A 23,162-nucleotide genomic window follows, 5' to 3' on the forward strand; every position below is an offset into this window, starting at 1 on the left:
ATTTACATATTTGCTTACTGATCTCCATTGTGTTTTCTTCAGTCTTTATCCCCAGAAGAGCAGTTTGAGCCTAGTGTTGAAAGCACCACTCTAGTGGCGCCCCCTCGAGTTGCTCCTGTCCCCAAACCAAGAACACTGCAGCCTGGGAGAACTGTCGAGAGAAGACTGAGTGGGGAAGTGCCTGCTGACGGAGATGCCACGGTGTCCCCACCTTTGGAAACTGCTTCCCTTGTTCCCAAGGTTCCCCCCAGGAGGAAGAAGTCGGCCCCAGCAGCTTTTCACCTGCAGGTTCTGCAGGGCAACAATTTGCTCCTCCAGGACGTGACTTGCTGTAGCGGGAACAACAACCACCACCACAATGACTCTCACCCTTGGGCCGGCGACCAGCCTGACTCAGGCCCACTTGCTTCACAAGCAGACCTTCTTGGCACTTTACCAGGGCCCAGCCTACATGCCGACAGTACAAAGGCAGCAAAGACAGAGGCAGCCACCCTTCTTGGTGAGCATCAGGACCCCTTCCTGAGCCTCCTCCACCACCCAAAGATATTGAACACTGGCTGGTTTACTAAGAGTGCTGAGCCTTTGGGTACAGTCACCCTGAATCTGGAAAGGGAACCCCCCAGCCCAGCACAAGTGAGTGTTCCAGCTGCTAAGGTGGGACCTTCACCAGCCCACGGACACAAAGACTTTGGACACTGGGTTATATTCAATGATGAGGAAGACCAGAGGACAGCATTGCAGCTGTTTGATCCACTGGCGAAAACATGACAAAAAGACCTTTACAAACACTCACTGCCTTGTAAAGTTGTGTGTCTTTTTCCCCCTCAACATATCATTCACTGTAAATCCCAATAAGAAACTCCCTCTATGTCAAATGGGGACTTTTTCTTCTTCTGTTTAAACAGTACATTGGAGAAAGTATAAGTGTTTATTTGGTCTTACAGAATTTTCTGAAAATAGTTTATCTTTAATCAGTAGGATCAATTGTCATTCCTCCACCTTAGCCACTGAGAAAATGCTTTGTTGCAGGTTTGGGCATGTTGGGTTATTTTTTCTCTTTGTGAACTTTCCTTTTTTCTCACTCTTGACTTCCCCACCCCCTAAAAAAATGTCTCATTGCATGTTTTTTTTGTTTTTTTTTTTGGAGAGAGAAACTGCAAATCTAATGGGTATTTTGCTCCAGGGTATGATTTCTCTCCTTGAATATGGACTGCATGTTACAAGTCACAAGATACTTGTGTGTTTTCTGTATAAATTAGCTGACATAATGGTACCAGATTGCTCACCAGTACCTTTAAACTGGCCTTGCTTAAACCGTCAGCCTTCAGTCAACTAATTTGTTGAAAAGCCCCAAGACCAAAGTGGTTGAAAACATGTCAAAGGCAGTGTTGGAAGAGGTAAGCAAAAGTGAGCCAAATGCCCAAATATACATTTTGTTGATCCTGTGTCATAAGATTCTTGTCCACATGCATAATACTGTGGATTTACATTGAGCCTATGTCTAGTGTTTTAACACTAGCTCAAATTGACTAAAAAAAAAAAACCAAAACACTTGCACCATGACCTATGTGATATATAGTCCTTAAACTGCTGCAGATCCTTGGCATGTGTTTTTAAATTATGTCTTTATACTACATACCTAGTATACCACATAAAACCTCACTAATCTTTTTCTCATATATTCCACAAACAGAATAAGCACAAAATGAATAGCTTTGTTTAGTGATTGTGCACATTTGAAAGTCCACGTTATCCTGAGCTTTCTATCCAGAGTTTTCTAGAGGGACAGTACCACATGCCCCATCATCAAACAACCTCTAAGACAAAACTTCTTTGTTCTTTTAGGTGTCTTTTTCTTTTTTTTCATGTGTGTATGTGTTCTAGCTTTTTTCCCCGCCAGCTCCAAAATTACATTGATTTCTGGCTCTCTAAACCATACTGAATGTGGTAGGAGTGTTTCTGTTTTTAAACTGTTAGGCCTGAGTTGCTCTGCTTTTCGCTTGGAGCTGATCAGATTTTCTTCATGTGGAATCCATTGGCCACTCGGGGTAAATAGCCACGTGTACAGAGACACAAATGAATACCACTTGTTTACTCAGGTTCAGCCTAGATGACTTACAGGTAAGGTTAAACCCTACTTTAGAGATGGTATAAGAATAAGACACAGTTTAGAATGAGAGCAGTTGCTAGTGACCTTGGTTCTCAAACACTATTGAGTTTCCCAAAATTCTTCATTTTAATTCACTTTAAGTTTTAAAGAATAAACATGGTGTTATACCACTTTAAGGAGTTAAGGGAGGAAAACTTCAAACCAAACAATGACAGCACGTTACAATCCTCAAAAGTCTGAATGTTTTAGCTCCAGGACACCCAGAGCTGGTAGGTAGTGTGTTAAGAGGATAAAACAACACAGTATCCTATTTATTTTCAAGCAGAGAATTTTGGCCTTTTGGTTCTTTGAGATGCCTTGAATATTTAATCATTCTTCTATATTACCTACAGAACCAGGATTCAAGGGATGGCCAAGGATGTCCTCTTCTACCTGTATTTTTTTTTTTTTTAGGGATTCCCCCTTTCCTCTGCCCCCTTTCTCAAATACTTGGTTGTAATGAAGGTGAGTAGGACCAGGCTGTTCATAACCATGCCATTTTCCTTCTTACCACAGCCAGAGTCTGAGTTTTGAGAATGGCTCTCTTTAATGCCCAGTAAATTAATACTAGCCCACCTCTCTTTTATCTCGAGTCCGTTTTCAGATGCAATGGACATGTTGGGACCCCCAGCTTATCAAATGATATCCATGTGGAAGTTGAAAGCACTCCGATGTGTATCTGCTACAACCCTGTGCTGTGAAGCAGACGGGCTGCATATGAATTATCTTCATTTGTTACTGGCTAGGAGATTGAGGCTGGAAAGTTAAATTATCTCAGGACGAATGAGGGCTTGAACCAGAATCCAGATCTTCTGAGTCTTGGCTCAGTGTTCTTTCCAAAAGGGGTATATTGCTGACCTTTCAGCTCAGCAATCTGCTAAAAAAAAAAAAAACTGCGAAGGAAAAAGCCAAGGAGTTAAAGTTTGAAAGAAGTTAAATGTGATGTGATTGGGGTTTTTTTTTTTAAAGTTACTTGTAAACAGAGGAAAAAAATTTTTTTTTAAAAGATATAGAATAGCAGATGGAACTGACAGATGAAAGGAAAATAGAAATTGTGCAAGTGTTAGCAGAGAGTAGATTGTGAGTTGATAGAATATACGATAAGTTATCCCACCCTACGGTTTCATTTTTAAAACTGGCAGTTTATATATAAATTGGTTGATATGTATGTGTGTATACGTACATATACATATACATGTATATATAAATGGTGTCTTCCCTGCACTGGAAGCAGAAATTGAATGATAATCTAGGTTCTTGGTCTTTGGTATGTCATGGAGCCCTTTAGTAGTGTGGTGAAACCTCAGAATAAGAAATCCTTAGAATAATGTTTCATAGGATTACAAAGGAAAACAATTACACCGAAATAAAGATGTAACATTTTTTCTACCAAATTCACAGACCCAGTTTAAAACCCCTGATTCCACGCTGCACTATGGAGAATTTACTTCTATAACTTTGCTTTTTAGTTTTTCCACTAAAATGGTCCTACGAAACCTGATTACTGTCAGTCTGCTACTTGTAATACAGATGGTTTGAAAAGCTATAGGTTACTACGGAGTTATTCAGGTACCTTGAAAATTTAGCTTTGCCTCTGTCCGTATTCTCTGATGCCTATTGGGTTATGGTACTGTCTTCTGAAATACATCACAGGATCAATTTAGAGCTAAAAGAGAGCTAGAGTCCACGTAGTCAAGCCTCCCCTTCATTTTATATGTGAGGAAATGGAAGCCCAGAGTGGTCAAGCGACTTCCCAAGGTAGGTCTCACTGGGGGCAAAGGACAGGTGAAGCCTTGATTCAAACCCAAGTCTACAGACTCAAAATTCAGTGTTCTTTCCATAGTACAATGTTATTTTTTTTTTCTGCTAAGACTCACATAAATATGGTTGAAATAAAGACCATTTATCCCTGTGAAGGTTTTGGAATAGTTGCTGCTGCTGAAACATTGTTAATAAAAGCACTGCCAGATATACACATCCATCCAACCCAAGGTAATTTATTAAAGTATTTTCTCCATAATAATGCATCAAGTGTGTTGAGAAAGGAATTAAGCAGATGATTTACTGAGTAAATTGTAACCACTTAGCAGTTGAAAATCTGTGATGTTTTGTTTGAAGTGGATTTTTTTTTTGTATTCAAGTTGTAAATATTGTCTATTAAATGTTTCTTTTAAAAAAAAAACCCACAAAACTAACAGTTGAATAATTCATACTTTCAGACAGAAAACCTTTGGAAATCTTCAATTGTCAGCTTTGGCTGTCCTAGTCCAACCTGAACATGCAGATAACATAGCCATTTGCAAACCATATGACAAATAGTTTAATATAAAAGGAGAAAATAACCTATTCAGAAAAAGCTGAAAAGGAAGCAAGTATTTGTACTGCCTTGACAAACTTATACAGACATTATATCAGGAAAAACTTTAAGTTAGCAGTTACTGTTTAAGTAGAGCAAGAATGGAACTCCTTTCCAAACAAAGTTGTTGGCGAGACATGGTTTGAGTGTGCATTACAGCCTAGAGAGAGAGGAGTGGAAAGGCTCACTCACATCAGAGTCTTTCCTGTCCTATGTCTGTCTGCATGGGGCCCATGTATTTCAGTAGTAGGAACCTAAACCATTCTCCTCATGGCTGATTCTTCTTGAACAATACACAAGGGCAGCCTATAACAAATACTTGTGTAAGTCGTTCCAGTCGTGCCCAACTCTCCACAACACGGTGCAGCAAAGATCACCACTGCTGGGATTTTCTTGGCAAAGATACTGGAGTGCTTTGCCATTTCCTTCTCCAGTGGATTGAGGCAACAGAGGTAAAGTGACTTGCTCAAGGTCACACAGCTAGTAAGTGTTTGAGGTCAGATTTGAACTCAGGTCTTCCTGACTCCCCACCCAGCGCTCTATCCACCCAGCCACCTAGCTGCCACTTTAATCAACAGATTAAGGATTAAACAGATTAAGGAATATTTTGATGCTACCATGTTTGCCTTTCACTTTGATTTATGACAAAAGTACTTCATGCTTGGAGCCAATAAGATTATTCAAATCAAATTGCCATATTTAAAAGAGTTGCATTCTGTGACTCAATGCCTCCGTTTAACTCACTTGCCTTATGAAGCAATTACAAAGTCCCTGAAGTGAAGTTCTGATATACTGAATAAATGAATTTATGGTTATTGGTATTCCCCACCCCCCACCCCCCCATCCCCTGCCCCATTCAGAATCACCACTGACTTTGTGTTATGGAAAGACAGTGCTTAAAATAGTTCATCATTTACATTTTTATGAAAGTGGCTCATTCTCATTTGGGCAATCCTTGAGTCTGAAGATTCTTCCTGGTTTTTAATGCTTTTAGCCTTATTTTTATAATTTTTATAGTAGTATACCACCCTTTTTAAAAAGGCAATTTTCTAGTATATTTTTAGGCACTTTCAATTTAGCAGATATTTGCCTTGCTTTAAGATCCAACATAAGGGCTTAATCAGTTCTGTAGGTGCTTTTAAATTTTTATTAAACATTTCCCACAGGCACAAAATTGTTATTACACAAAATGACAATAAAAGTATACACTGATGTACCAACAGTACAGAAAAATGAAAATTCAGGGTTTGTGCCTCAAATTCCAGTAATTACAAAAGGACTTCAGAGGCACTGTGACATATGAACACAGCACAAATGGGAAGACATTGTAAACATCATTGTATTGTGCTCTATTTACAGTTGTGAAATGCTGGCACCTGTTATTCTGTCTATCTCCATGTGGCAGAAAGAAACACTTACCAACATTCCTTTTGGGTGTAACTGTAAGGTTGCAAATCTGCTCAGTGTCCAAGACAGAAGGGGACTCTTACATTCTACTTTCCAGTCTGATTCCCACCCTACCTCAGGATGGAGAAAAACTCAAGCTCTGCCTCTGCCCAAGGTATATGTGCAGTATAAAGCAGGTGCCTGGTGGTTTTTAAGGGAAGAGAGATGAATCAAGGTTTATAATAACAAATAGCAACTTTATGTCTCATTAGAGCTTATTTTAAAAAAGCAGAACCTATAGTACCTGGCAACTGCCCAGCATGTCCATAAACATGATCATGATTATGGGTACCCTCAGAATCATTTAAACAATCATGTTAAAATGTGGTCAGGAACTCTGGGTGATTTATCTTGGGGGAGAAAAAGCAAAATTAGTTTTTTCTAGAAGTTGCATTGAAAAGCCATTAATGAAATTAACCTATTAATAAAATGGCTGTTTTCCAAAATTATTCAAATCTATATTATTCTTACTATTTTACATCACCACTTATGTACCTCGTTTTTAAAAAGCCAATGGCAGCTAAACTCATTGTCATTTCATCTTCACAAGGTAAAACTCCTGATCTCACAAAGCTATTGTGATGCTCAAAATAAATACAGGGCATTAAAAATACACTGCAGATTTTAAAGTGCTATATAGCATCCAATGTGATTATTACTATTTTCATCAACATTCAGTGTGCCTACACACTACCCCATATAGGTAAGATAATTTGCCTGCAAACTTATGGTAAGTTCAAAGCAAAGTTGGACATCTTTCCCAAACATTATTCTCAATAAGAGGAATAGCTACTGCATTAAGATTTCCAGAAACAATCGCATACCATTCTTTCAAGTTAATGGAAAGTACTTTTAAGTATTTTTAAAAACCATTTGTTTTTAGTTGTGGGTTATTAGTTGACAAGATAAAAAGGAAATATTCCATACTAAAACATCCCATTGTCACAGAACCATGGGCCAGAAAAACCTACAGGTTTACTTCTGTGAGCTCTAGTCTTCATTCTTTCCCAAACAACTGGGTAACTAAATATGTTGAACTTTCAACCATCTGTCACATCTATACAATGCAACATATTCCTCTCAATCCACCTTCAGATAGCCCAATTTCTACTTTTATAAATAACAATCATTGTTTGTTTTCTTACATATATATTCATCCTTCACCACTCTAAAAAAAAAAAAATTCCTATTTTGTGAAAGGAAATGTCTGCCAAATCCAAACTAGGTAGCATACAGTATCACTGAGTAGTTCTAAATGTTACTTAAGTGCAGTTTTTTTTTTATACACGTTTATGATATTTAAACACTGGATTAATCAACAACCCTCACTCTTTATCTGAGAATAAGTTAATAGCAGAATAGTACATTATTTAAAAGGTTAGCCTAAAGTGAATGCACAAGAAAATTATTTATCCTTAGCAACAGAAGCATACAATAAATTTCTATCTGTGAAGCCAGTTCAATCACTCAGATATGAAAAAGCCAGCTTTGAAATGCAGACAGCCTAAGTGAAGTTTATTATTTTTTTTAGAAGTCTGCTGCATTTGTGAAACCTAAAATAAAATCAAAATCTAATCTATTTTGGTCCTTAGTGGTAATTGCTCCCCACTTCAAGTATTCACCAAGTGACAGATTTTTCTGGTTAAGAAGTGGCATTTAATCCCTTTCAGGTCCACTAATTCTTTTTCTGGTGGGAGTCAGAGGGCTTGTCACAGCAGAAATGAGGAACACTTCAGCTCTCTTTCAGATGCCACCATCTTAAAGTGTAGACTATAAACTGATGCACAGAAAATGCCCTTAATGGAAGAAAATTTAGCTACTCAATCTTTATTGCCACCTCTGCTTGTGTGCTTTACCTTTCAGGTATTTTTGAGTAGCTTCCTGCTGTCTTCAATGTAGTCCAGACTGCCTTGGTGTCTTATCTATTGGGTCTTCTCAGTTCCACAGATCTCAAAAAATGCCCAGCATCATGTCCACACGACAGACAGGAACAAGAATGAAGACCTATTAATTTTCAAGGTCTTTAGCTAATGTTTCTCGAATGAACTGTAAGGTACGTTGGTACAAGAAAGTGTCCTTCTTCTTTGGCTTGCAAATATTCAGATGATTAACTGCTACTGGAATTAGATCTCCAATGCCCAAATCTGAGGAAAAGCAAGACAGTGAAAATACTTTAGACTTTAAGGAAAGAGGCTAATTTTAAAATACCATACTGAAAGAGTCCTAGGCTTCCAAATGTCAGATCTGGATTGGTACCTGGAACTGGATAGAAAATGACAGAACTGCACTTGGCCCTGCCCCATACCCAGGTTGTAGATTCTGAATCTGAGACCCTTCTCATTCTTTTATTGGCATGCTCTGAAGGGTATATTCCTGTTCCCCATGTCCACATACCTCTCTTTCTCCTTATATCAACCTGGACTGGATAAATGACTCAGTGTGACTTTTTTTCTAAGATTTCTCCATCAGAATTTGGTTTGGAAGATTTTTATTTGGGGTGGGGGAAGGAGATGGATGGAGCCTGCTGTACTTCTTCATGTTACTATACCATCCTGGCTCTATGAATTAATAATTTTTTTTAAAAACTATTTTTAGTTTTCAACATTCATTTCCATAAGCTTTTGAGTTTTAAATTTTCTCCCCCTCCCTCCCCAAGATGAATTAATTAATCTTTCCTTAATATCCCTCATACTGCAATTCTGGCAACTTAATTAGTAATTAGTGGTATCTTAAAGCCACTGTCTTTGAGGTCTTCATCTGACCCTGATTAAATTAAATTAAATGCTTCTTTGGAGTGAGTATTTATAATTTAATTTAACTAGGCTTTCTCAAACTTTTCCCCTTGACTCATTCCTTATTCTCCCCTCCACCACACACACAAAATCTTTTGAATGTTTCTTGGGTTAGTAGGGAGAGTTTCTTGATGGTTGTTTCAAGTCCTCTTTTGGTGAAGTGGGAGAATAAAAGAAGAATTAAACAGAGGGAAGGAAAAGTGCTGCCTTGACAGGATGAAGAAGGAATATGACAGAACTGAAAGAAAATAAAAATATGGGAGCAGATAACCAGAAAAGATGATGTTGACATCAACCACTCTAGTCTCTATATTTCAAGTTCAAGAAAAATGGTTTTAACCCCTATTTTTTTAACCTTGTGCAGTTCTTTCTTGAATCTTCCTTATAACCCTTCTTAAAAGATAGACACCAAATGTAGGTTTAATAACTGTAGCCCCATCTCCTACATGAAGCCATCTCTTTTATATAGATGCACATTGTCTCCTCGATAGAACAGAACCTCTTCAAAGGCTGGGACTTTGTATCCCTAGCACATAAACAGTAACTCAAAAAAGCACACACCTGCTGATTCCACTGGCACCACATGTAACTTAATCATGCTACCTATGCAGGTCGGTAGTGTTTCTACAAAATTCAACACCTGGAAATTCTTGTCCTTAGCAAATGTCAGGAAGTCATCCTGAAGTTTTTTAAGTGCAGGACAATCTGTAGGAACATTCAAGATAAAAACAGACCATTATGTTTACTTAATTTCATACACAAAAAAGACCACTTACCTTTTAAAATTTAACTAGCAGTATATATTTGATGTATGCTTGGAAAATTAATAGCCAATTATATAAAGTAACACAAAACATAGAAAACAGGACATACACACAGACTATACCAATCTTTTAAAAAAGGTACCATTATCTAAAAAACACAGAAGACAAAAAAGATAATAAGAAAAGGATACTGAAGCAAATAAAATGTTATCCAGAAGTTTTTTTTCTCTTCAACAATCTGAAATTTATTATTATTTTGAATCAAAAAGTCACATTTCTATATATATTACCACCAAGACCCAGCAGGAAGAGACAGAGAAATAACATTTAACATAACAACAGACAATATAAAATACTTGGGAGTCTATCTGCCAAAACAAACCCGGGAACTACATGAACACAATTACAAGATGGAGATTCATATAAATAAAGACAGATCCAAACAACTGGAGAAATATTAACTGCTCATGGATAGGTCAAGCCAATATAATAAAAATGACAATTCAACCTACACTTACTTACTTATTCAGTGCCATGCCATTTAAACTAACAAAGAATTATTTCATAGATCAAGAATATCAAGTGAATCAATGAAAAAAAATGTGAAAGAAGGCAGCCTAGCGATAAGATCTCAAACTATATTACAAAGCAGTAATCATCAAAACAATCTGGTACTGGCTAAGAAACAGAACGGTGGATCAGTAGAATAGATCAGGTACACAATACACAGTAAATGACCACAGTAATTTAGTGTTTTACAAACCCCAAAATCCAAACTTTTAGGGCAAGAACTCACTGTTTGATAAAAATTGCTGGGAAAACTGGAAAATAGTTTGGAAGAAATGAGGTGCAGACCAACATCTCACACAGTATACCAAAACAAGGTCAAAACAGGTACATGATTTAAACATAAAAAATGACATAAGCAAATTAGGGGACCATGGAAAATTTTACCTGTAAGATCTATGGATAAGGGAAGAGTTTATGATCAAACAAGAGACAGACAAGATTATGGGAAGTACAATGGGATAATTTTGATCACATGAAATTAAAAAATTTTTACATAAACAAAATCCAATGCAGTCAAAATTAGAAGAAAAGCAGGAAAATGGGAATTTTTACATTAAGTTTCTCTGATAAAGGATTCATTTCTCAAATATATATGGCACTGAGTCAAATTTATAAAAATAAGAGCTATTCCCCAATTGATAAATGGTCAAAGTATATGAACAGTTTTCAGAAGAAGAAATCTAAGCTATCAATAGTTATATGAAAAAACACTCTAAATCACTATTGATTGGAGAAATGCAAATTAAAACTCCGAAGTACAATCTCACACCTGTCTGATTGGCTAACATGACTGAAACATAAAATGACAAATGCTGGGGAGATGTGGAAGAACAGGGACACTAACATACCGTTAGTAGAGTTGTGAACTGATCCAATCATTCTAGAGAATAATTTGGAACTATGTCCAAATGGCTACAAAACAGTCCATACCCTTTGACCCAGCAATGCCACTCACTACTAGGTCTTTACCTCAAAGAGATCAAAGAAAAAGGAAAATGACGTATATGTAAAAATATATTTATAGCAGCTCTTCTTGTGGCAAAGAATTGGAAAGTGATGGGATGTCCATCAACTGGGGAATGGTTGAACGAGTTGTGGTATATGATCATGATGGAATATTATTGCACTGTAAGAAATGACCAGCAGGATGGTTTCAGAAAAAACCTATATGAACTGATGCAGAGTGAAGTGAGCAGAACCAGGAGACCATTGTACACAGTAGCATCAATACTGTAATGATTATCTAATTTTTAAAAATAAAAAGCAAAAAGAAAATCAAAAAGTCAAACCAAAAAGGCCTCAATCTATAAACTCAATAACTTTTAAATATGTATCCATCAAATTATTCAAATCACTAGTGATGGCTATCTCAGATCACGACCCCATTCAACTCCTTATGGTGTCCCTGGAACTGCCACTCTATCCTCTCTATCTTTTCTGTGACAGAAAAGGGCTGTGGAAGCTCAGGCTGTATCTTCACTGCAATAACTTGCTTAACACTTTAGTGATAGTCTAATTCCAGTTTGCTTTCTAGGCTCTGCTTAAAACTTAGCTAGCAGGGAAGAATATCATGCAAATGTGGTAGCCCTTACATTCATTATATTGGAGAAGCTGTATTAGGAAAACTTGGTTTCATTTTAAATAGTGTGCTCTTTGCCTCTTACTCTTAACAGAATGCTTTCCTACCAACAGATGAAGAAAAAGATTCATGTCAAACTGGAATTTTTTTGGTCCTTCCTATTAAAATAATGAACTACAGTGCTACAGAAAATAATGATTTACCGAGAAAACTTTTTCAAATCACTTATTATTTATTCACACTGAGGCATACAAAATAAATACTTGGTCCCAAGGTCTGTGGAACTGACATCTTTACCCTGATTTTTCAAAAGCTCGAGTCTGACCAAATTGCCTCCCTACTCAGTAAACTCAGTAAACTCCAATGGTTTTGTATCACCTTTAGGTGTGAATATGAATGCCTCTTTCAGACAATTCTAATCTGGGCTCTTTCTGCCTTCCCTTATTCCTCGACCTTATGCCCCTCCCCAGCCTCCACAATGTAGCCAGACTGCTCTAACTGCTGTTCCTGGAACAGACCTTGCATCTCCATTTCCATGCCTGTATTCTCAGTCTCCTCTGCTCCACCCACCTCCAAGGATCTGTTTCATTTAAGTATCAGCTCAAACAGCACTTTCTGAAGATGCCTCTTCCTAGTCCCCTCAGCCACCAAGGCTTCCCTTCTAGGGTTATTTTGTATTGACTTTGTACATTTCTTATATATACCTATATGTGTACATGCTGTTTCCACCTTTAAATTGTAAACTCCCTGAGAAAAGGGACAGCTATGCTTTTGTCTTTGTGTTCCTAGAACTTAGTATATTACTTGGCACACAGTAAGCATTTAATAAATGTTCATTAATTCACTGATAAATTTAGCAGCATCTAGTTGCTTTTCAAGTAATGTTTCCACATAAATTTAATATCTCAATATTAAAACTAAATTACTAGGTTTCCTAAAACAAAATGATGCTTAAACCATTAGGAAACAGATTCCAGCTGTTCTAAATGGGTTCTTCCCTTTTGAAAGAAAATCGACTTCATTTTCTTTTTCCGATTTTAAGAACTTATACACCTTTTTCTCATGTACTGAAGAAGTGTAAAAAAATAGATGCCAACCGAATGGGGAATGGCTAAGCAAGCTGTGGTACCATGATGGTAACAGAATATCAAGAGTGCTAAATGAGAATATGAGTGCTAAACTATGAATATGGTAAAGGAAGGGAAGACTTACATGAAGTGACTTAAAGAGAAGTAGGGAGTACCAATACACAATTATAGCAATGTATAAGGAAAAAACCAACCAAGCAACTGAAACTGACTACTGCAAAATGAGCAAGCTTGACCCAAAGGGGAGATATTAGAAGGCATTTCCTCAGTGAAGCCAAGACAATGGAGTAACAGGAAGTACAACCAAGCCAACTCTTTCACAACAGATCTAGAAAACGCACCAGAGTCCTAGTCAGGAAATTTTTTTAAAAAAATCACAAAGTCACTTTTCCAGCCCAGGTTGGCAAAAGGAGACAAAAAGAGAGGTCTGTTAAAACTGGGGACAGGGTCTAGCTGTCTAACAGCTTACACAGAGCACTCTAGCCCAAGGAAAGGTGGTAATCAATAACTGTCACCCTGTCACTATCACAGGTCCGGGATGAACTAAGGAAGGGACCTGCACCTAGTGATGGTGGTCTAGGGTAAAGAGCAGCCATGGGCCCTATGTTATATACCAACCAAGGGGCAGGATCAGAAGTGTCTCTAACCCCAGGAAGGCAGTGGGAATCTCAGTTCCAGCTTCTAGTCCACTATGACGCCTGCAGCACAATAACAAGGACAGGAGTCCCAGATCAATGGGAAAACCACAGTTTTGTCAGTTAACCAGTAGAGCTTTCTAGTTGGTAGATAGTGCATGAGTCCATAGACCAAGGGGGTGAAGAGTGGGATGGAGGGAAGGAAGGTACAGCAATCATACTTTGTCCTGGATCAGACTACTTTGTGAACACTGAAAGCTCGCAGGTCCTCAGCCTCAGCTGTCCATGAGATCTTGAAATAACACAACACTCAATAACCCAAGAAAGAAAAAGCGGGAACCTAGAAGACCCATTTCCTCCAAAAGGGTACAGATCCTAGTCTTAATATAAAGTCCAAAGTAAGAAATTAGGCTGGAAGAGTGAGCAAACAAAAAAGGAATTCCAGTATAAACAGCTAGCTATGGGGACATGGACCCCCAGAAAACCCAGAAAAGAATGACTCCAAAATATCTATAAGTCACACTTCAAAGAAAGATGCAGTTTGGGCAAAAGTTCAATGAGAATTTTTTTTTCCTAAAAAAGCTTTAAAATGTTTTTATAAATGAAATGAGAATGGCAGAGGAAAAACTGAAAAGAAACCAGATTTTAAGAAGAAATAATTGGAAAGAGAATTAATAACTTGGAATAAGAGGTATGAAATGTTACTCAAGTAACATACTACCTTAAAATTAGAATGAACCAAACAGAAGATAACCAAATAGAACTCTATCAGACAAGAAATATTAAAACAAAGTCAAAAGACTCATAGAAAAATCTGGAAAACAGTTCAAGGAAAGATAATTTAGGAATCATTGGACTACTTGAAATCCTCATATTTCAAGAAATACAAAACTACCCAGATCTCTTTGAACCAAACCACAAAACAGAAAGAAGCCACTAGTCATCTCCTAAAAGAAATCCCCAAATGAAACCTCTCAGGAACTATTTTCGTTCTAATATGGGGAGATGATAAATGTGTCACCTGAACCCAAACAGGGCCTGGGAATTGTTCTATTATGTTGATGATCTCAAAGAACAGAAAGAGAGAAGAGGAGAAAAAGGAAGCGAGGCAATCAGGAAAATTACCTCACATAATTGAAGTGCACAATAGAAGTCTTGAAAAAATTACCAGCTAAGGTTGTAAACACTAAAATATTATAATGAATATTACTGATATTGTAATATATTGGATATTACATTGATATTATAATGAATGTTTAAAATGTCAAAATCCAGTTTACAAATATCTGAATATCTAACACATAGATACTCTAAAAAAGTGGCTAAGACATGTCACTTTCATTTTTCCCTTTTAATTTTCTAATTGTGCTTAGGATATTAAAATTAATTGTTATTCCTTGAACAAACCCTAGCTGAGGATATAATAAATGACAAGGAAAACCTTACTAAAACTAAGATTTTGTCATGGATAAATCACTAAATCAATAATCCACATACAAGTAAATAAGAATTACATAGACAGGCACAGATACATAGATAAGGAACACTGTAACAAAAAACAAACAAACTACACTCTATAATTCTACAAAAGACCTTTTGGTCTTTTTTTTGTAGGTGAAGCTGCATTATGATAATTTTCTAATAGCTATTTTCTTTGACGTGCAAAAGGTAACAAATAATAAACTACCAGAAAGTCACGGGAGGATAGGAACTATATATATATATAAAATGAAATAACCTTAAAGAGTTATTCTTTGAACTCAATTTTTGCTCATTTATTGAAAACAATGTTTTCTCTGTTAACTTCTCTGATATAACTTGTTAATTTGACAAAGTAATCAAATCCTTGTTGTCAGGAAGTAACACAATAAGCATTACCCTTGCTGAGTTCTTTGACCTCCACAGAAGGAAACAGCAGATATCTGACATTAACAGAATATTCAGCCAGATGGGAACCATGGTGAGGTACACTATAAAAAATCATTCCTCGGGTGTTGTTTATTAAGGAATTAAGTTCTGGTTTCTTAGAAGCATCGACCAGCATCTTTTTGACAAGAAGGCCTAAGAAACACAAAAGAAAGAATGCATGTTAACAGCAAGTGGATAAATAGGCTGGAAATTTTGTGTTCCTTTTGGGGCAGCAATCTAAATCTAGAAAAATAATCAGTGTCCAAGTTAACTACTACTTGTACTTTAACATTTCCTTTGTCTCTGCTATTCCTGCTTAAAGAAAAACACCAGTTTTGCTTTTTCCTTTCCATCCTTGTCATTTAGCACAGTGCCTGCTGGCATATAGTAGGAGCTTAATAAATGGTCAGTAAACGAATTGGACTATTGCAAGAGCCTCATTCTAAGTGCTCTTGTTTCTACTCTCTCCTACTACTAAACCATCCTCATACCACTGCCAGATGAATCTTTCTTATGTATAAATATTAGCAGGTCACATTTCTGCTCAAAAACCTTCACTGATTAAACTTATTGATTAAAGTTCAAACAATTTTCTTTGGTTTGCAGAGCCTCCACAGTCTGGTACTATCCTGCCTTTCCACCTTTCTCATATTCTTTCCCTCCAAACATTACATGCTCCAACCTAAATGGATTGGCTCAGGAGAAGGGAATAAGCATTTATTAAGCACTTACTGTGTACTAGGCACTGTGCTAAGCATTTCACAAATATTATCTCACTTTATCCTCACAACAATCCTGGGAGGTAGATGCTATTATTATCCCCATTTTACAAATGAGAAAACTGAAGCAGAGAAGAGACTCACCCAGGGTCACACAGCTAGTAAGTACCTGAGGCTACAATGGAATTCATATCTTTCTGATGTCAGACCAGTGCTCTATCCACTGCACCACCTAATAGTAGGATCATTTCCTGTTTTTGAGGCAGCTGGTAGTACAACTGATAAGCACTATGCCTAGAGTCTCGAACATTTGAGTTCAAATCCAGCCTCAGACACTTACCAGCTGTGTGGCCCTGGGCAAATCACTTAACCTTTGTCTGCCTCAGTCTCCACAACTGTAAAATGAGGATCTACTTCCCAGGATTGTTGTGAGCATCAAATGAGATATTTGTAAAGTGTATAGCACAGTACCAGGCACACAGCTGGAACTATGATGTTCAAGGCCCTCCTATTTGATCACACAGAGGCTATCTTTACTGTCTTTATTCCTCACTAAAGCTAGTCTCTTGATCCTATCCTCTCTTGCTTCTTCTACCATCTCCTTCTCTCATGCATTTTCAATCTCTGGCTGTCCACTCATTCTTTCCCAAGTGCTTACAAATATGCTTGGATCTCACCAATGAAAAAAGAGGTTTCCCTTGGCTCTTAAAACTCATCCAGCTATGATCCTATCTCTTTCCTCTCTTTATGATAAAATTTCTTGAAAAAGTTGTATATATCTGGTACTTGCTCACCATTCACTTTTTCCTCAAACACTGGCAAACTGGTATACCAGAAATCCAAAATCTTCCTTGAGAGACAGCCTGGCAAGAGTAGGTAGAAGCTGGCATTCAGACTGGAAGACCTGGGTTCAAGTCCCACCTCTGACATACACTGGCTTATGAACCTTAATAAAATCACTTAATCTTTCTGTGTTCTAAATATGTCTATAAGTTACAAAGAAGGCATCAACCTACACTGGTAGAGAGAAACTTCCTTACCTGGGAATTCCCTAGATCAATGAAATCACATATCCTGTCCTTAGCCATCTTCCTTGACCCCACCCCGCTACAACAAACAAAATCAACATCATTTTTATATAATAACAAATCTCAAAAACCAATAACAAGGAAATCCCATTCCAAATAACTACAAAATGCAAAAAGTATCTGAGGATAGTTCTAGGAAAGCATACAAAAGATTTGTATAGATTTAATTACAAAATGCTCCTTAAAGAAACAAAGAACAACTTAAATAGCTAGAGGAATAATCAGTGCTCATGGCTAGGATGTGCTAATAAGATAAACAATTAAAATACTACGAAAGTTAATTTATGCTTTTAATGCAATACTGATCAAATTACCAAAGGGATGTTTTATGGAACAGAGATAGATCAACGGAACAGACCAGACAAGGGAGAATCGAAACAATGGAACTCAATAACTCAATGTTTGATAAAATGGAAAACATAAATTACCTGGAGAAAAATTTCTTAATTGACTAAAACGGAGTGCAAAACTGGAAAGCAGCCTGGGAGAAATTAGGTTTAGACTATCACCTTACACTATATTCCACAATACATTCTAAATGGACAAGCAACCTTAATATTTAAGATCATACTACAATAATATTAGAAGATAAGTAGATCATACGCCTCTCACAGCTATGCGTAAGATGACAGAGAAAAAATTACAAAACAAGAGAGAGAGGAAATTGCAAAAGATAAAATAGATTTTATTTACATGAAATGGAAAAGCTACTTCACAGACAAAATTAACGGACCTAAGGAAAAAAAAGAAAGGCAAATGGGGAAAAAATCTTTATATCAAGTTTCTCTCTTAAGGATTTGGTATCTAGGATACATAAACACTTAATAAATACATATAAAACTAATAGCCATTCCCTAGTAGACAAGTAGTCAAAGGGTAAGAACAGTTCCCAAAAGAAGAATTGCAAAGTATTCACAAATACTTCATCTATAAATCACTAATAATAAGAGAAATGAAAATCAAAACAACCCTGAGGTTTCACCTCACACCCTGCAAAACAGTAAAAAAAAAATGACAAAAAATGACAAGAGTCAAGGTTGGAGGGGTTGTGGAATGATAGGAACTCTATACTTTATTGATGGAATTGTGAAATGGTTAAATCCATTTTGGAAAGCAATATGGTATCATGCAAATAAAGTGACTAAAATATCGGTACCCTTTGAACCACAGACTTCATTACTGGGCCAAGGAAGTCATCAATAGAAGAAAGTCCCCAAATACACCATAATATTTATAGCAGCACATTTTTTAATAGCAAAGAATTGGAAACAAGTTAGATGCCCATTGATTGGGAAATGGCTAAACAAATTGTGGTACATCAATATAATGGAATATTACTTTGCTGTAAGAAATTATGTATTTGATGAATACAGAGAAACATGCCAAGATCTGCATGAACTGATACAGAGTGAGATAAGCAGAGCCAAGAAAACAGTAAATACAATAACCACAAAAATGTAGATGGAAAGAACAACCATATACACACAAAAATCAAAAGTGAGTGTAACAAAATTCTACAGCTTAAGCATAACTTGAATGAAGAGATATGAAAAGACACCCCCAACCTACCCCTTCATGGAGGTGGGAGGTTCAGAGGTATTCTACATGTTTTCAGACTTTTTCAATGCATTAATTTTTCCTCTTTTTTTGGCTTTTAAAAAATACTAGTTAGTCAATGAATGTTTGTTAAGCCTGCTATGTGCCAAGCACTTTGCTGAGTGTTGGGGATACAAAAAAAAAAATGCAAAAGACAGTCCCTGCTCTCAAAGAGTTCACAATCTAATGGAGGAGACAACAAGCAGAACAAGCTATATATAGGAAAAATAGGAAACAACAGGGAAAAGCTAACTAGAAATAAGGCTCCCTGTAAAAGATGAGATTTTAGTTGGGACTTAAAAGGAAGGCAGGGAATCCAGTAGCAGGCTGAGATGAGGAATGGTGAACTGCCAGAGAAAATCCCTGGAGCCAAGAGATAGAGTGTCTTGTTTATGGAACAGTGAGGAGGCCAGTGGGACCGAAATGTAATCTATGAATTGGGGAGTAAGGTATAAGAAAACTGGGAAGGCAGGAGGGGGTTTGGTTATGGACTTCAAATGGCAAACACAGCATTTTGTATTTGAACATGGCAGTAATAAAGTGCCTCTGGAGTTGAGCAGGGGGAGAGGGGTGACATGACTGGTACCAGCTGAATGGAGAATGGATTGGAGTGGGGAAAGACTTGAGGCAGGAAGACCCGGTATCAGGTTACTGCAATAGTTCAGGCATGAAGTGATGAAGGCTTCCACCAGAGTAGTGGCAGTGTCAGAAATGAGAAAGGGGTGTATTTGAGAAATCTGGAAAAAGTGAAATTGACAGGCTCTGGCAACAGATCAGATATAGGAGGGGTGTAAAAGAGAGTGAGGAGTCCAGGACGACTCCTAGATTGCAAGCCTGAGGGACGGGGAAGATGGCATTACCCTCTACATTAATAAAGAAAGGGGGGGGGCAGTTAGGGAAAAAGAGAATGAGTTTAGTTTTGGACATGTTAAGTTTGAGATGTCTACCAGACATTCAGTTTGAGATTTCTGAAAGTCTGGTGATAATGCGAGATTGGTCAGCAGAAAGGTTAGGGCAGGATAAGTAGATTTGTGAATCAACAGAGAGATGGTAATTAAACCCATGGGAGTTGATGTATAGTGGGAAGAGAAGAGGACCCAGGACAGAACACTGTGGGACACCTATGGTTACAGGGAGTCACCCTGATGAAGATCTAGCAAAGGAAACTGAGAAGGAGCAGTCAGATAGGTAGGAAGAGAACCAGGTAAGAGGTGTCTCAAGACAGAAAGAAGAGAGTCCCAGAAAGAAGAGAGTATCAAGAAGGAGAAGATCAACAGTATCAAAGGCTGCAAAGAAGTTGAGGAGAATGAGGATTGAAAAAAGGCCATTAGACTTAGTCATTAAGAGAACACTGGTAACGCTTCTGGTGCAATGATGAAGTAAGACACTGGATTGCAGGGGGTAAAGAAGAGAGAAAACGGAGACACTTATTGTTCATGGCCTTTTCAAAGAGTTTAGTCACAAAGGGCAGAAGAGATATAGGACAATAATTAGCAGGAATGGAAGGATCAAGTGAAGATATTTTGAAGAAGGGACGGACATGGGCATGCAGGGAAGAAACCAGTAGACAGGGAGAGACTGAAGATTAGTGACAGAATGGGGATGAGGGAGGGGGCAATCTGTTGGAGAAAGGATGACATAGGATCCCTTGAGCAGGTAGAGAAGTTGGCCTTGACAAGGTGTAAGGCTACCTTTATTATGTGAAACAGGGTGAAGGAGTTGAGTGTGGAAGAAGACACATGAATATTAAGAGATGAGGAAGAGGTAAGAGGCAGCTCATGTTGAATGGTCTCAATACTATTTGACATATGGGAGGACTCAGTGGGAAGGGTGGAGGGATTTGGGGGATAACTATGACGACGTAAAAAACCGAAGACATCAATATAAACTTATTTAGAAAAAGAATTAGTATTGAATTGAAGGTTCAGTCTTTTGCTGTCATGAAAACATATGCTATTAAATATATACTTCCCAATAGGAATGAAATTAATATGCTAAAAATTGGTGATATAGAGTAGGAGGGTTCAATGTTGGTTTGATCCTGCTTAACATCCTATTTTATATCTAACACAATGGAGAGCTTTCTTTTTAGATGAGCAGCTTCTTCAGTCTCCTCACCAAAGTTATGGAAAGGAATGCTATAAAATACTGTATATTCTGGGAATCTAAAAAAAAAATTGTATGCGTTTTGCAAAACATCATGATTCAATCAACCAACTGATGCCAGTAAAATAAAAACAACTCAATCAAGCCACTTACAGACATTTATTATTATTTTTATTTTTATTGTTAATTGTTGTTTTTATTACATGAGCTGACAGACTGGTTTTCACATGTCAATAGCGACAACCACAAATTTACATGTCTGATCAAGAAGAATGCCAGTAAGCACTTGGGTTCAAAGATCCAGGTTAATCATTTGTAATTTTAAGTAAAACAAACAAAAAATGGCTCAAAAAAATAAAGGAAAAAAGGAATGGAAGTGTACATACCTCCCATGCTATGTGACACCCAGATCATTGGCCTATCTCCCACACCAGCAGCTCTGAGTTTCCTAAGAAGTTCATGACTTCTATAAGCAATGGACTTCCTGAACAAAATTAAAACAGTCATGAGAATGTGCATAAAAGACCAGATTTTTCAAAGCAGACACTTCAACTATTAATGGGATGTGCGCTACAGATTTCCCACTAATTCCCTCTTCCCCCTTTTCTCTATTTCCCTATTGAGTGAATTTTACTTATTTTTTTAAATTTATTTTTAGTTTTCAACATTCAGTTCCATAAGTTGTGTGTGTGTGTGTATGTGTGTGTGTGGCAATCGGGGTTAAGTGACTAACCTAGGGTCATACAGCTAGTAAGTGTCAAGTATCTGGTCTGAGACTGGATTTGAACCCAGGTCCTCCTGAGTCTAGGGCTGGTGCTCTAGCCACTGTGCCAACTCGCTGCCCCCATAAGCTTTTGAGTTTTAAATCTTCTCCCCTTCCCTCCCTGCCTTCCTCCCCGCGACCACCTGCAATGTGACATAGGTTCTACATATATTCATATTAAACATATTTTCACATTAGTCATGTCATAAAGAAGTATTAAAACCAATGGGAGGAACCACGAGAAAGAAGAAACAAAACAACAAAAGAAAAAAAGAGATGAAATAGCAGGCTTCCATCTGCATTCAGACTCCATAGTTCTTTCTCTGGATGTGGATAGCATTTTCCTTCATGAGTCTTTCTTAGATCCTTGCATTGCTGAGAAGAGCCAAGTCTATGAAAGTTAGTCATCACACAATGTGGCTGTTACTGTGTACAATGTCCTGGTTCTGCTCACTTCATTCAACATCAGACCATACAAGTCTTTCCAGGTTTTTCTGAAGTCTGCCTGCTCATCATTTCTTATAGCACAATAGTATTCCATTACATTCATATACCACAACTTGTTCTGCCATTCCCCAACTAATGGACATCCCCTCAATTTCCAATTCTTGGCCACCGCTGCTATAAATATTTTTGTATATGTGGGTTCTTTTCCCATCTTTATGATCTCTTCGGGGTACAAACCTAGAAGTGGTATTGCTGGGTCAAAGGGTATGTACAGTTTTATAGCTCTTTGGACAAAGTCCCAAATTGCTCTCTAAAATAGTTGGATCAGTTCACAACTCCACCAACAATGCATTAGTGTTTCGAGTGAAATATAATTCCATACCCAATTGTATGTGTATATTCTTTCTTCCTTTGGTCAGTTCAGATGAGTGAGGTTCAAGCATCACCCATTCCCTCCACTCTTTCATCTGTATAGAGGTCTACTTGGCACACCCTGATTATGTAGGATACAGCTGCTACTTGCTTCTCAACTTTCTCTTTTCTCAGTACTTGGCCCAGGACCTGGCTACCCAGGAACACCATTCCAGCCCACCTTGGACCTGTGACTCAGAATTGAGTAATTAATGGATGACAAAGCTGCCACTTGGCACTTGTCAAGGTTCCCCAGAACAGGTTTGGGACTTCCTCTTGCTCTGTTGTATTGCCTCTCTTAGGATGCTAAGGTCCTCCTACGCACTGAATGCTATGGGCCCCAAAAGTCCCCAGTATCTACAGACTTCTCTGTTTCCCTAAACTTAGCTGGGCTGGACAACTGACTTGCTGTTCCTTTTTCTGGATTTCCCTATCAGGATTTGGTCTGATGCATTTTCTAGATTTGGAGTTTTGTGGAAGCTCAGAGCTCAGCTGTATTGCTTCATACTTAATAATCTGCCATCTTGGCTCCATTCTCAGGCCCTTCAAATAATTAAAGACATCTATATAATTTCTTCCCTACATCTTCCTTCCCCAAGTCTCATACCTCTAGTTTCTTCTACTATTATTTATGTGATGTGATTTATTCTAGTCATTCTTCTCTGAAAGCATTTTAGCTTGTCAATGTTACTCCCAAAACGGGGCCCCCAGGACCTACTGTATGTTATGCATCTAATAATATAAC

The 23,162-nt window shown here is 37.6% G+C and overlaps 2 protein-coding genes across 9 annotated transcripts in view; one reads left to right on the plus strand and one right to left on the minus strand.

Moving 5' to 3' along the window:
* Window positions 1-3,061, plus strand: part of LOC114031517 (synaptojanin-2) — a 143,526-nt gene extending 140,465 nt beyond the window's left edge. For both annotated transcript variants that reach the window (XM_027846632.1, XM_027846633.1), the window contains one exon: window positions 43-3,061. In XM_027846632.1, coding sequence (XP_027702433.1) covers window positions 43-768 — 726 coding nt within the window. In that variant the 3' untranslated portion in view covers window positions 769-3,061. The remainder of the gene's footprint in view (window positions 1-42) is intronic.
* LOC114031518 (protein SERAC1-like) overlaps window positions 1-23,162 on the minus strand; it is an 85,483-nt gene that overhangs the window by 1,346 nt on the left and 60,975 nt on the right. For 3 of the 7 annotated variants that reach the window (XM_027846638.1, XM_027846637.1, XM_027846635.1), the window contains 4 exons: window positions 21,183-21,280; window positions 15,258-15,440; window positions 9,305-9,448; window positions 5,639-8,095 (listed from right to left, as the gene is read on the minus strand). In XM_027846638.1, the coding sequence (XP_027702439.1) occupies window positions 7,959-8,095; window positions 9,305-9,448; window positions 15,258-15,440; window positions 21,183-21,280 (562 nt within the window). In that variant the 3' untranslated portion in view covers window positions 5,639-7,958. Of the gene's footprint in view, window positions 1-5,638; window positions 8,096-9,304; window positions 9,449-15,257; window positions 15,441-21,182; window positions 21,281-23,162 lie in introns of those variants that run through there. The other 4 variants (XR_003567745.1, XR_003567743.1, XR_003567744.1 and 1 more) reach the window with 4 other exon arrangements.

This window comes from Vombatus ursinus, unplaced genomic scaffold (genome assembly GCF_900497805.2).
Source record: "Vombatus ursinus unplaced genomic scaffold, bare-nosed wombat genome assembly UNPS02015175.1, whole genome shotgun sequence".
NCBI lineage: Eukaryota > Metazoa > Chordata > Mammalia > Diprotodontia > Vombatidae > Vombatus > Vombatus ursinus.